Source organism: Brassica oleracea, unplaced genomic scaffold (genome assembly GCF_000695525.1).
Source record: "Brassica oleracea var. oleracea cultivar TO1000 unplaced genomic scaffold, BOL UnpScaffold00578, whole genome shotgun sequence".
Taxonomy (NCBI): Eukaryota; Viridiplantae; Streptophyta; class Magnoliopsida; order Brassicales; family Brassicaceae; genus Brassica; species Brassica oleracea.
The window spans coordinates 184,042-197,684 of NW_013617421.1; the positions used below are offsets into that span (position 1 = coordinate 184,042).

General features: G+C 36.1%; 2 protein-coding genes and 1 pseudogene across 2 annotated transcripts; 2 read left to right on the forward strand and 1 right to left on the reverse strand.

Moving 5' to 3' along the window:
- Window positions 1–1,265: 1,265 nt before the first annotated feature.
- On the forward strand, window positions 1,266–3,284 carry LOC106319702 (putative F-box protein At5g39480). The gene has a single exon (XM_013758081.1). It carries the CDS (start codon window positions 1,404–1,406, stop codon window positions 2,952–2,954), a length of 1,551 nt encoding a protein of 516 aa, XP_013613535.1. The 5' UTR covers window positions 1,266–1,403; the 3' UTR covers window positions 2,955–3,284.
- A 3,253-nt stretch (window positions 3,285–6,537) lies between these two features.
- LOC106319696 lies at window positions 6,538–8,947 on the reverse strand (annotated as a pseudogene).
- A 1,610-nt stretch (window positions 8,948–10,557) lies between these two features.
- Window positions 10,558–12,363, forward strand: LOC106319703 (proline--tRNA ligase, cytoplasmic-like). Its single transcript, XM_013758082.1, has one exon. The coding sequence runs from the start codon at window positions 10,641–10,643 to the stop codon at window positions 12,255–12,257; it is 1,617 nt and encodes a 538-aa protein (XP_013613536.1). The 5' UTR covers window positions 10,558–10,640; the 3' UTR covers window positions 12,258–12,363.
- Window positions 12,364–13,643: the final 1,280 nt, after the last annotated feature.

The following is a 13,643-nucleotide window of genomic DNA, read 5'->3' on the forward strand; positions in this document are numbered from 1 at the left end:
ACTCAAGGACCTTCAGTGATGTCCAAATCAGGGGGAGTAATGTGTGTTGTACTCTTTTTCCTGTCCTTGGTTTCCCTTTTTACCACCTTGGTTTTGGGGTTTTCCAGGAGAGGTTTTAATGAGGCAACATTAAGCATGCAACAAACCTGTACCGGATGTGTCGATCAAGGGGGAGTGTTATAAACCAAATGATGATCGACCATGGACCAGCCCGTATTGCAGGCCCAATCTGGGACATAATAAAGACAACCAGAGACTATGTGTTTATCTAGTATATATTTCATGTATATTTGTAACATAGTGTTTATCATTATCCTTATCTTGTTAGGATAAACATGACTTTATGACGGTCTAATACCTTGTATATATATGGACCTTCTGGTCGACAGTAATAAATAACACAAGTTCCCCTCTTCATTCACGACAAATTTTTTTCTGAGATAACTTTTTTTAATTTTTCTTTCACCAAAAGAGTCCTAAAAAAAATTAAAAGAGATTTCATTAAAAAATAAATATATATTTAATTAATCTTGATTTATAGTTTAGAATTAAAGTGTGAAATTTTAAATTTTAAAAATTAAAAATTTCAAAATATTTTTTTTTAAATGTATTTTCAAGTTTCAAAAAGAAGCTTGTTGGCGGATCATTGTTTTTACAAGGTTTCCGGTTTCAAGGATAATAGTGTCAAGGTCAAGGATATACCATTCGGATATACCGGTTCGACCAGTAGTGGTTCCGTGTCAGTATATTATTTAGTTTTTCCTTGTAGGATCTGAAAGCGATCGAGTTATGCTCGTAGATTCTGTAGCCTAAGATTTTTGATCCATTTTCTTTTTTCTTTTTCTTTTAAACCAATTTCAGAAGTTATTAGAATTTTCTCACTAATTCACTCAAATGTTTATCTTATATTGGATTGAAAGTTTAGTGATTAAGGTTTATGGTTTATTATTAATTTAGTCTTTTTTTTTATGAATGCTGTTGCAGAATTTTTTTTCTCATATTTTGTGATAAATATCTTTTAAGTGATGAAATATGAAATTTTCTCATTAAAAACTCAACTAATAATTTTGAAGAAAAGTACCGGTCCGGGTCATATAGGTTGTTGCCGGATCATTGTTTTTTAACAAGATTTTCCGGTTTTTAAGGTGTAACCGGACCGGATAGACCGGTCCAATCGGATGGTCGGTCCGTTTCAGTAGATTAGACTTCACGATAGAAGGTCTGCTTTGCTGTACTCAGATCTCTTCTTTACTTTTGATGTGTGATCTGAACGTTAGATTCTTTTGTGCGTGTAAATAAAAGCTAATATCTGATTCAGACCCAGACTGTGTTTCGATCTTAAAACTCCGGCAAGCCCATTTCGAGTTTACGAACAGATTTGATCCCCCGAGTGTCATAATATCATGACGATCAGAGAGTTACGGTCGGAAGAATCAGTTGGTGGTACTTGTCTGCTTCTCTCGCTTCCAGAAGATGTATTTGCTGCTACCTCTCGTTTTCTATCTCCAAGCGACATTTGCAACCTAAGCTTATGCTGCAAAAGCCTCTGCGACCTTGTGGATTCAGAGAAGATATGGTTTGTGCAATGTGAGCTCGTAAAGGCTCTTCCTTTATCCGAAATAGTCCGGTGGCGAATCGGGATCTCTTCTTACAAGGCTCTCTGTCGGTTTCTTGTGGAGGTAGTGAAGCCTCTTGTTGGGGTTTGGGTTCACCAAGAACCTGAGCTTGGGAATGTTGTGTACGTGATGCCTGGTTTCTTGTCTGTTGTTGGTTGTCGGATCATCCCACAAAAGGTTGGTCCTTTCGGGATTCAGGAAGGGAGGCTTATGTGGTCACCGGTGTTTGAGATCATCTGTGATCACGATGATGGCTCCACTAAGTTCTTCCTCCATGGAAGAGGCAGAGAAGGAAGTTGCGTGTACCCTGGTTTAGTTACAGGCATCGACAAGACTTGCAATGTGCTCTCACTCGAGGTTGAGCCGAGGCGAGAGAATAAGCTGTGCAGTGGGGTTCCATTTCAGAAGCTCGATGATAGCGATAGAAGAAACTTACTTGAACTAGTGACAAGCCATGTAGGTGTACATGTATCTGAACCATTGAGTGGGAAGTTGTTTCCCACAAGGAGAGAAGATGAAGGGATGTTGTTGGAACGTAGAACCATGCTCCTTAAAATACACAAGTTTGGTAAGAACTGGAAGCACATTAACCTGGAGGAAGATGGGTTGTGTTACAATCCTACGCAGGTTGACATAAACGAGATGGGTGCTTCCCCATGTGTGAATCGCCGGAGATTTCTTAGCGCTGGTGACATATTTGGTCTTAGTCTCAAAGCTTCCTACACTGAGATGTCTTCTTACAAAGGGTGGCCAAGAATGGATCTCAACCGCTTTTGCCTGCACAAACTACCAATCAAGAGTCTTGGAGATGACCAAGAGTATGCTGGTTTGTGGGGAGGAACTTTTGGGTGGCCACCTAGGAGATGTAATGAAGATAAAACCGGACATGCTTTTTATCTACTGATGCTCTCTTACGAAGAATCTAGAAAGAACAATGGGAAACGTCTTGTTGGGACGAAAATACTCGAAGGCAATGACTTTGTGCAGCATCCCAATGGAACACCAATGTTTGTTGTGGATATTGACACACCTTCCCTTGAGCCCTTTCCGTTTGAGGCAGATGGAAGAGACTTTCAGCATTGTTACAGAGGAAAGGGTATCTCAAATGGTTATGGTTTCCTTTATCCCGGTTCAAAACCTGGTTCACTTTACGTGATCTCTGGTGATCATCTCGCGTTCGTTTGGAATGGAACTAAATATGTGTTTACTTTGAAAAGACTAGACCTTGACCAGATCATGAAGAAAGGTTTGGGTTTATGGGTGCCTCCTCTACCTCCAGGTAAGAACTTTACTTATATGGAAACGTCTTACACAAACGTGTTTACCAACTCATTATGAGTCTGTTCCTCTTCCTCCGTGGCAATCTTGGAAAATGGAACACTCTGCAGCAGATATTCAAAGCTCTCTCCCATATCTTGTCTTGTTTTTGAGATATAAACTCATTGTTGAATGTCTTGTGACATCATTTGCCTCTTTACATTTACACTCACAGGAAAAGATATCTCAAATGTTTCTGAGATTTCACTTACTTTTTACATATTTTAAACAATACTTTAACAATACTTGAATTTGTGTAATTTTCTCTTTAGTTCATTCAACAATACAGTGTTTTATACTACCTCCTTTCATTTTAATTGTTGTTGTAAGAGTAAAAAATTTTGTGTGTCGTTTTAGAATTTCAATGCAAAATTTATTAAGTTTATATGTTATATGATTTTTTCATATCCTCTAGTCTTTTTTTTTGTATTGACTGAAATGTGGTCAAATGTATAAGTAATGATGTTTTATTTTAAAAATATACAAAATTAAATTTGCACAAATCTACAACAATAGGAAAAATCTGAACAAGACACCTTGGTGGCACGCATCCCCCACGAGCAATTGTCACCAACGCACCACAATACAACTCTTGACTTGTTAGAACACAGTCTTGTACTCAAACTTCCACTCTAAAGATTATTTCTTCATCCTGAACATTAATTCTTCTTTGCTCTTAAAATAGCTTTTCACCTTAATAGCTATTGTGGTTGGTGAAAGTCCAATATGGACAGGACTTAAATCCGGAATAGGATTAAGAGGGATTGTAGAGACACCTTGAAAAGGAAGAGTCTGCAAATTCAAGTTGTTTATGAAGGATTAATACATGGTTAAGAAGGCTATCATGAATATTATAAGAAAGAATATAAAATCATACAAACACAAAAAAAAAAGATTTGAAACAATGTTTCTGTTATCAACATTAAACTCCCACCGGAGAGATTCTTTTGAGCTCTGTTGTCCACAAACATAAAAAACTTCAGTCGTAGTTCAAAAATCTGTTAAAAAGTCACAAGCAAATCTCAAAAAGACCAACTACAGAGACATTTACGTAAATTTGTGAGTGTAGAAGGTGAAGATGACGAGAATCCAATCTTAAGTTTCAAAAAAAACTAAAAAATCCAATCGCAAAGACATTTAAGTAAATTTGTGAGTATATAAGGTGAAGATGACGATAATACAATCTTAAGTTTCAAAACAATTAGAAAATTCAATCGCAACAACATATCATAAATTTATAATGAATCTGAAATGATGATACCTAGATCAGATCGGAGACACGAGATAATGAGATACAAAGACGACGACAGATCGAGAACGATGCAAGGGCGCATACGCGACAAATCGAAGACGAGGCAAGGGCACAAACGACGACGGATGGAGGACAATGCGGCCCTACGGAGGCGATACGGAGACAACGGCACAGCTTTTCGTCGACATCAAAACTTACGAAAACATTTCAAAATGATTTTATTTTATTATTTAATAATTTAGGTTAAATTAAGATTAAGGGTAACCAGGTAATTTGCTATCATTGAAACATTTCTGTCCAATTGGGTCTTAGGTCTATATTTGGAAGAAAAACTTGGGATATCTAGGGCCATTTCTCAATAAAGTAAGAGATACTTGTATTTATTTTTATTCTATTTTTGCTATAAAATATACTAAGATTGTAGATAAACTCAATTCGATTATAAGGTGTATCCATTTTAAAAGAAAAAATAATATAATATATTCAAATGCTCTAATGGATGATATATAACATCTCTCAAAATTTTATGAAAATGCTTTTTAATATGTAAAATATCTTTATAAATTTCATATATAAAATTCATTAATGTCTTCCAAAAACATTAGAAAAATATTATATATATTTAAGAAAATATTATTAAATATACATATAATTCACATTTAGTAAGGTATTCATATATATATATATATATATATATTTATATTTATGAAGGTTTTCCTAAATACACATTTAAGAATATATTTTAAATTAATATTGATGAAAATATTCTAAACTTTTATGAAGATATTATACATATTTTAGGTTGATATTGTATTTATTCAGGAAAATCTTCCTAAACTCAAATTCAAAAAGATATACTAAACTCAAATTTCAATGTAATAGTTGCAAACATAGAATATTTCAGATTGCAAATTTCGACAAAAGTCTTGTATAGACAGTGAAAATTCTTTAAATATTATTGTATGTTTTATTTTTATTTTTTAATTATTGGTTTATTTGATTAATTCTAGTATAAACATGTGTATGTTTATTTTATTTTTATTTTTAATGAATGCTTTTTTGAAAATATCATTTGCTATTTTAACGATAAAAAGATGTTTTAATATTCTTTGGCAGTATTTGTTTTTTTTAATTGCAAATAGGTGAAAATAATTGGCTCTCACTTTTTTTAAAAAAAGTCACAACCTTGCCATTTTAATAGTTATTAAATTAAATAATATAATTTCATAAGCACACAAATAAAAAGTCAAGAATATATAGTTTACTGTTATTAAGTCATATAAATTCTAACTTTGTAGTTTTCTCATTTTGTATAGAAATTTTATATCTTTTCTAAAAAAATTTAAATGAGATATATAAGACAATTGTCAGGTTAATTATATTTAAATAAATAATAAATATAAGACGAAAAATAAATAATTATCAGATATTCTAGGATTTTTTACTTTGGTGTCTATAATCATTTGCATATGCTATCAAAAACTTTTAAAATGATCATAAACTCCCCAAGCAAAACCGATTCTGAATTACTAAAAAAACATTTCTTATTTTTTTTAATACTAAGAGTTTTGGAGCCGAAACCAGTAATCCCCTCTAGGTATTCAGTTCTTTACCTTTGATTAGCACACTGGGGCAAGACAGATGACTTATCGCGATGCCTGCGGACCAATTTAGGATGTCTTCGTCGCTGACATTTGTCAAGCAGCTTCGGCATCATATTGATCATATCAATATTATATTGATCATATTGATAATATACCCTTTTTCAATGCTAGTTTCCGAGTTGTCTCTATCGAGCTGTAGTTGTTCAGGGAACACCTTTGAAGAAAGAATGCTATGACCTTTCTTTAAGCTTTCTTTCAGATATTTCTCCTGAGTAACATAGTTCACTCTCATCAGCACACACTAGTGGAATCATTTTCTAGCAAAGCAAGCCCGCCTGGTGATTAACTCTCTAGCAGTTACTGCTGAGCAGCACATAAGCATAGTGTGCTGTAGCAGAGTGCGCTATGAAGAAGAAAATTAGGCTTATGTAAAGGAAACAAGCTAATGGTGGTACGAACCAGATAGGTGTGCTCCTGGGACATCTCGTTAACCAAGCCATGAACCAGGCCCGAAGTACTGAAATTGATCATTTAACCAAATTCTTGGATTTAACATATTTCTAATCATCTTTTTCAATTTCTTATGCCAAAATGAATAAAACTACACAAGATACAATCATAGTGAGTACTGTAAATGTAAGAAGAACATGATGTAAAAGACATGCAGTTATGAATTTATATTTCAAAAACTAGACAAAGCGATGTGAGAGAGCTTTAAATATGTTGCAGAGTACATCTTCAACATTCTTTACTCATCAGAATCGGAGGAAGAAGAATAGAACCATGACTCAGTAAAGACGTTTGTGTAAGACCTTCCCATATAAGTAAAATTATTAATTGGAGGCAAAGGAGGCACGCACATACCTAAACCTTTCTTCAAGATCTCTTCAAGGTTTACTCTTTTCAAAGTAAACACATGTTTAGTTTCATGCCAAACGAACGCAAAATGATCATCAGAGATCACATAAAGTGAACCAGGTTTTGAACCGGGATAACGGAAACCATAACCATCTGAGATACCCCTTCCTGTGTAAGAATGCTCAAAGTCTCTTCCATCTGCGTCAAGCGGAAAGGGCTCAAGGGAAAGTGTATCTATATCCACAACAAACATTGCTGTTCCATTAGGACGGTCCACATAGTCATTGCCTTCGAGTATTTTTGTCCCGATAAGACGTTTCCCATTGTTCTTTTCAGATTTTTCGTAAGAGAGCATCAGTAGATAAAAGGCATTTCGGGTTTCATCTTCATCTCATTCCTCCCCACAAACCAGCATACTCTTCTTGGTCATTCATGGGGTTTTTAACCGGCAGTTTGTAAAGAGAAAAGTTGTCTCCGTTTATGTTTGGCCACCCTAGGTGAGAAAACACATCAGTGTAGGAACCTTTGAGACTAAGACCGAATGTATCACCAGAGCTAAAAGCTTGACGATTCAAATATCTAATATCTCTTTCTTCGTCTGTTGCAATGTATTCAAAGTAAACACAGCGATTTTTCTCCCACATCTCGTTTATGTCTACTTGCTTAGGATTGTAAAACAGCCCATCCTCCTCCAGGTTCATGTGCTTCCAATTCTCACCAAACTTGTGCATTTTAAGGAGCACGGTTCTACGTTCCAACAACATCCCTTCATCTTCTCTCCTTGTGGGGAATAACTTTACACTCAATGGTTCAGATACATGTAGACCTACATGGTTCGTCACGAGTTCAACTAAATTTTTTTATCTGTACAAGATAACTTCGAAAATAACCCTTGTCTTGAGGCTTCGCTACTAGTCTTCTCTAGCCTCGGCTCAACCTCCAGTGAAAGCACATTGCAGCTCTTTTCGATGACTGTAACCAAACCAGGGTACAAGCAACTGTGTTTTCTGTCTCTTCCATGAAGAAAAAACTTGGTGGAGCCATCAAAACCGCAGATTATCTCAAACACTGGTGACCACATAATCCTCCCTTCTTGAATCCCCAAAGGACCAACCTCTTGTGGGATTATGCGGCAACCAACGATAGACAAGAATCCAGGCATTACATAAACAACATCCCTAAGGTCAGGTTCATGGTAGACCCAAACCCCAGCCAGAGGCTTCATCACTTCTACAAGAAACCGACAAAGAGACTTGTAAGAAGAGACACCAGTTCGCCATTTCACTATTTCAGACGAAGGAATAACCTTAACTATCTCGCATTGGTCAAGCCAGCATTCTCAGAGTTCTCAATGTCGCATAGGCCTTTACAGCAAAAGCTTAGATTGCATATGTCTCTTGGAGAAAGTAAACGAAACATGAGAATAGTTATGTCTTCTGGAAGCGAAAGAAGAACACTTTAATGATTATTTAACTAATAAATATTAGCTAAAAACTTTAGTTAAGAATCACCTAATTTTTAACCTACAATGGTAATTTCTTAATTTGGGTTTCTTAAAAAAAATAATTTAACTACATAACAATTTGCTACCTTATATATAAGTTCAAACAACAAGTACACAAACATTCTCATTACTAATATGTTTCACACCCAAACAGCAAGTAAAACCAAGAACTTGCAATAAAAGGAAACGGGATTGTGCTTTATACCTTCTTCCTGCATAAGTTGAAGAGAGGAGTAAGATACCTAGCACACTGCTTAAAAGTGGCCACAATTTTCTTTCCTTAGCAGTTCTCTTCTCAGTGTTTTCCACAGCATCAAGCTTCTGTTTCCACTCAATCAACAGCTAAATACACACACAACAATGTTACAGCATGCTCAGCTTTAATGGAATCCATTAAAAGAGACTCAAAGGCTTCTAGCAATCTTATTCATAAAGAGGAACAACTAACAAATATTACCTTCTAATTTCTTCACAAAGAACATTCTAGTAACTGAAGAAGCTAATACTATGAGCATAACAAGAAACAACAGTGGCCTATAGGACAGAGTTTCAGCTCATGGGAGAAGCAAATCAGGAAACACTAAATCTGTATGTACTTTTTTTTTCAAGAAGCTCAATCTGTAAAGCAAACCAGTTTTTCTACAAATAATGAAAGAGGAGGGGCAACAACTGCATACAAAAACAAACAACATATGAGGCAAGATAAAAAAAACAGAACACACAGATGAGGTAATACCATAAACATGTTTGCTGCGAAAGCATTCACACCACGAAATAACTCTTGCTTCTCCCTCATTCTTCTGTTCCTCTTCTTGTGAACATATGATCTCTGCAGCAAATCAATAAAAACACTGAAAATCAGATCTCCAACTGTTCAAACTCCCACACACTAGTTAAAATGGTCGCAATTCAGACAAGTAAAACTCTCTAAAGTCCCAACATTGTGTCTGAAAAAAAAAATAGACAAACCCCAAACTCCAAAATAATTTGGTCACAATTCCGACAAGTAACCATCTAAAGTCCCAACATTGTGTCTGAAAAAAAAAATAGACAAACCCCAAACTCCAAAATAATTTGGTCACAATTCCGACAAGTAACCATCTAAAGTCCCAACATTGTGTCTGAAAAAAAAAATAGACAAACCCCAAACTCCAAAATAATTTGGTCACAATTCCGACAAGTAACCATCTAAAGTCCCAACATTGTGTCTGAAAAAAAAAATAGACAAACCCCAAACTCCAAAATAATTTGGTCACAATTCCGACAAGTAACCATCTAAAGTCCCAACATTGTGTCTGAAAAAAAAAATAGACAAACCCCAAACTCCAAAATAATTTGGTCACAATTCCGACAAGTAACCATCTAAAGTCCCAACATTGTGTCTGAACAATTGGACAAACCCCCAAGATTCTGATCAATCCATCTAACAAAGGCTAATAAGAGAAGCAGCTGAGAACATGTTCAATCGATCCAAAGAAATGCCAAAGCACGAAACTTTAGCTTGCGGGTTAACGAAAAGAATCAAACTTTGCGGGGAAGAGAGAGAGACCGATTCCCAGGAAGTGCGGCGTTTGAGTCATGTCTCCGCTGCTAACTGGCTGTAAGTCTTGCCGGAGGCTGACTTCACCGTGAGAAGCCGATTTGTAACCCTCTGTTTCGTCGCCGCTTCCCTTCGCGACGGAGAGGAGAAGACGAGAGAAGAGAAAGACAGAGAATACGCCGATTGCACGGAAGATACGCTTCTCTTCACAAAAGCAGTAATCGGGACGATGGAGAACGCGAGAGAAGAGGAGAGAAAGGAGAGAAAGGAGAGAAAAAAAAGAAAAAAAAAATCATAATTCACAGTTTGCTGAAAGGTGTATTAAGAACTCTTTTTACGATCGGTTGCCAAAATCCTCTATTAAGGATCGGTTATATATTTTTTTTTGTTTTGATTTAATTAAATGTTTTATTATACTTAAAAACCCACTAAGGACTCAGCTATAAAGATGGTCTTAAAGTCTCCAATCATCATTATGTAGTACGACTCCACTTTGCAAGAAATTAATTCACCAAAAGCTAATAAACCCTAAAATTTATTTCACTAACGAAGCTGGATCGTATATAATCGTGGGACCTGATGATACAACGAAATCAAGACAAAAAGGAAACGTGGTCTTCAAGCAACAAGGACAAAAAGGAAACGTGGTCGTCAAGCAACAAGGAAACGTGACCCGCAAGAGAAAGAGGAAACGTGACCCGCAAGAGAAAGACAAAAAAAAAGGAAAAATCTGCATTAAAATAAAAAAATAAAAAGTATCGACCAAGTTTCGTTTTAACATTACAAGATTAAAAGAAAAAGGAAAAGTGATTTTTTTTTTGAAGTTATATATAAAAGCATGACTACCCCAATGTATTAGAACCACTAGCCCAACCAAATAAACGTTTTCTTCTTTCTCAGGGGGGAGAGAGAGCTTATTGTTACAAAGTTAACATTTTTCTTGAACAACATGTCGAAGTCAGGCCGGGAAGAAGATGTCCGTAGTAGTAGTTCGCAATCTATGGTTGAGAAAACCCTAGAAGTTGCAAAAGCTTCTGTTTTTGGTGAAAGAAAAGAGAAAGAGATGAAGAAAGAGACCCGTCTAGGAATCTCTGCAAAGAAAGATGAAGACTTTCCGAGTTGGTATTCTCAGGTTTGTAGATTCGGTGAACTGATAATCCTTTCCGACACAAAAGGACTCTACATCCTAGAGCCATCAGCAACAAAGATCTGGAACACTCTAAGAAGTTACATGGATGCAGAGCTGGAGAAGTTGGGTGGCGTGGAAGAGAAGAAATTCCCTATGTTAATAAAACGCGATTCACTCGAGAAGGAGAAAGACCACATCGAAGGGTTCAAGCCAGAGGTTGCTTGGGTCACAAGAGCTGGTGAACATGATCTTCCAACACCGTACGCTCTACGTCCAACTAGCGAGACCATCATCTACCCTTACTTCAAAAACAGGATTAGGACACACCGTGATCTCCCCATGAAGGTTAACCAGTGGGTTAACGTTGTTAGATGGGAGGTTAGTGACCCTATCCCACTGATCAGAGGTCGTGAGTTCGATTGGCAGGAAGGACACAGTGCCTTCGCCACCAAGGAAGAGGCTGACGAAGAGGTGCTTGAAGTTCTGAACATTTACTCTCGCGTCTACGAAGATCTTCTTTCTGTTCCTGTGATAAAAGGTCGAAAGTGCGACAAGGAGAAGTTTGCTGGTGCGGATTACACCACAAGCGTCGAGGCTTTTATACCAACAACTGGTCGTGGTGTACAAGCTGCGACCTCACATTGTTTAGGACAGAACTTTGCGAAGATGTTTGAAATCGCCTTTGAAGATAAGGAAGTAAAAAGAGACAAGAAAGGCAAAATAATAAAGCCAATGGTGTGGCAGAACTCGTGGGGTTTAAGTACAAGATCGATAGGAGTGATGGCTATGACACATGGAGATGAAAAAGGGTTGGTGTTACCTCCAAAAGTGGCACGTTATCAAGTAGTTGTGGTCCCTGTCCCTTTCAAAGGTGTTGATACCAAAAGGATCTCTCTAGAGTGTCAAGCTGTTAAAACCGCCTTGCAAGGTGCTGGAGTCCGTGCTTTAGTAGATGAGCGAGCCAACTATGCTTGTGGCTGGAAGTATGCAGACTGGGAGATGAAAGGTGTTCCTTTGAGAATCGAACTCGGTCCTAGAGATTTGGAAAAGAATCAGGTGAGAGTGGTGAGGCGCGACACTGGAGTGAAGATGGATGTGTTGAGAGTGGACTTGGTTGAGAAAGTCAAGGACTTGTTGGAAGTAATACAAAGAGATCTCTATGATGTGGCTAAGAGAAAGCTTCAAGAATGCATTCAAAAAGTTGAAACTTGGGATGAGTTTAAGGAAGCTCTGAGACTGAAGAAGCTGGTTTTAGCTCCATGGTGTGATGAAGTTGAAGTGGAGAATGATGTGAAAGAGAATACTAAGGGTGAAAACGAAGCAGGAGCTAAGACTCTATGTACTCCCTTTGAGCAGCCTGAACTAAGAGAAGACACTCTGTGCTTTGCGTCAGGAAAGCCAGCCAAGAAGTGGACCTATTGGGGAAGAAGTTACTAATAGCATGTTTAGGATTCAATGTCGTCTTTACTAAGTTATGCTTTTCATCTGTTTCGTTCTCTTTGTTGAAGTGTTATAATATTCCCAATAAGACCGTTCTTCCTTGTTTTACGAGAGAAACCCATAAAACCTCTATTCATTAGTTATTATCATATGTATTGCTCAGTAAAACCCACAAATTGATTTACGAAAGAAGAAGCGTGTGTAACGATGTCATGAGATCTCCGACATTTACATATACTTGGTAATACAAGAATCAAATTTAACACTTGAAAAAAATGAGGTTGTGTAAGTTTTCTAGAGGCTAAACAAAGCTTCAGATGTTAGGACAAAAGGAGAAATCTTTATTCAGCATAAGAGAGGCAAAAAAGTTAAACAAAAAAAGTATTAAACATCTTGGCGAATGTTGAGCGAAGAAGTCAATGGGAAACGTCTACAAGATCATGAAAAGTGAGATTGATACGTTTTGATACTTGCGAGACATTCGGAAATTACTAGTTCTGGTGCCTACGAATCCTGAATGTAACTAAGACCAAAGCAGTTTGATCATTGGTTATTTAACCGACTTGCTTGGTCATGGTGGCAACAACCCATCGATTTTCTCATTATAGTTGCAGGGTCAGGATCGAAGCGCGTCTTTTTGCTATCTTTGCTGCTGCAGTCATCCAGGTTTTTGATCCATTTTTCTTTTTAAGCCAATTTCAGAAGTTTTTAGGATTTTTTAACTAATTCACTCAAATATTTGTTTTACATTGGGTTCAATTCAAAGTCTAATGATTAAGGTTTTGCTACTTAGAAGGTAAAGTTCTGATTATAGCCCGGGATTATTTTTATTTTCAAATGTTAACCATATAGTTATTTTTTTGAACGTTGTATTTTGAACAACAACAAATTTTGAATTGTATGTTTGTGTGAATACATATTTCCTTAGAAAAAAATAGAAAACTATACATTTTTGAGATAAATGTTTGATATCGTTTTTCCTTTCTCATATTGTATATTTATTTATTATTTTTTTATATTGTAGGGCAATTCTCTCAAATAGATCTTTTAAATCTTTGTCACAAAATAGCATTCAATAAGGAAAATGACCAAAATAGCCCATTTTATGTTGAAAATTTTAATTTTAATTTTTAAAAATTTGAAACTCTATCCTCAAATCAGCACCCCTTAACTCTAAGCCATAAGACTATGTTAGTTAACCATAGGGTATAAATGTATTTTTACTCTTTAATAAGACTTATTTTGGTCATTTTTCTCATTTATAGCCATTTTGTAACAAAAACTCAAAAAGAGCTATCCTAGAGAATTTTTCAATATTGTATATTTATTTATTCTAATTTTCTTGCTTTTATATCAATGATAATATTACGATATATATTTAAT

What these genes read in the sequence shown, in the direction of transcription:
- LOC106319703 (XM_013758082.1), top strand. Translation starts at nt 10,641, where the DNA reads ATGTCGAAGTCAGGCCGGGAAGAAGATGTCCGTAGTAGTAGTTCGCAA.
- LOC106319702 (XM_013758081.1), top strand. Translation starts at nt 1,404, where the DNA reads ATGACGATCAGAGAGTTACGGTCGGAAGAATCAGTTGGTGGTACTTGT.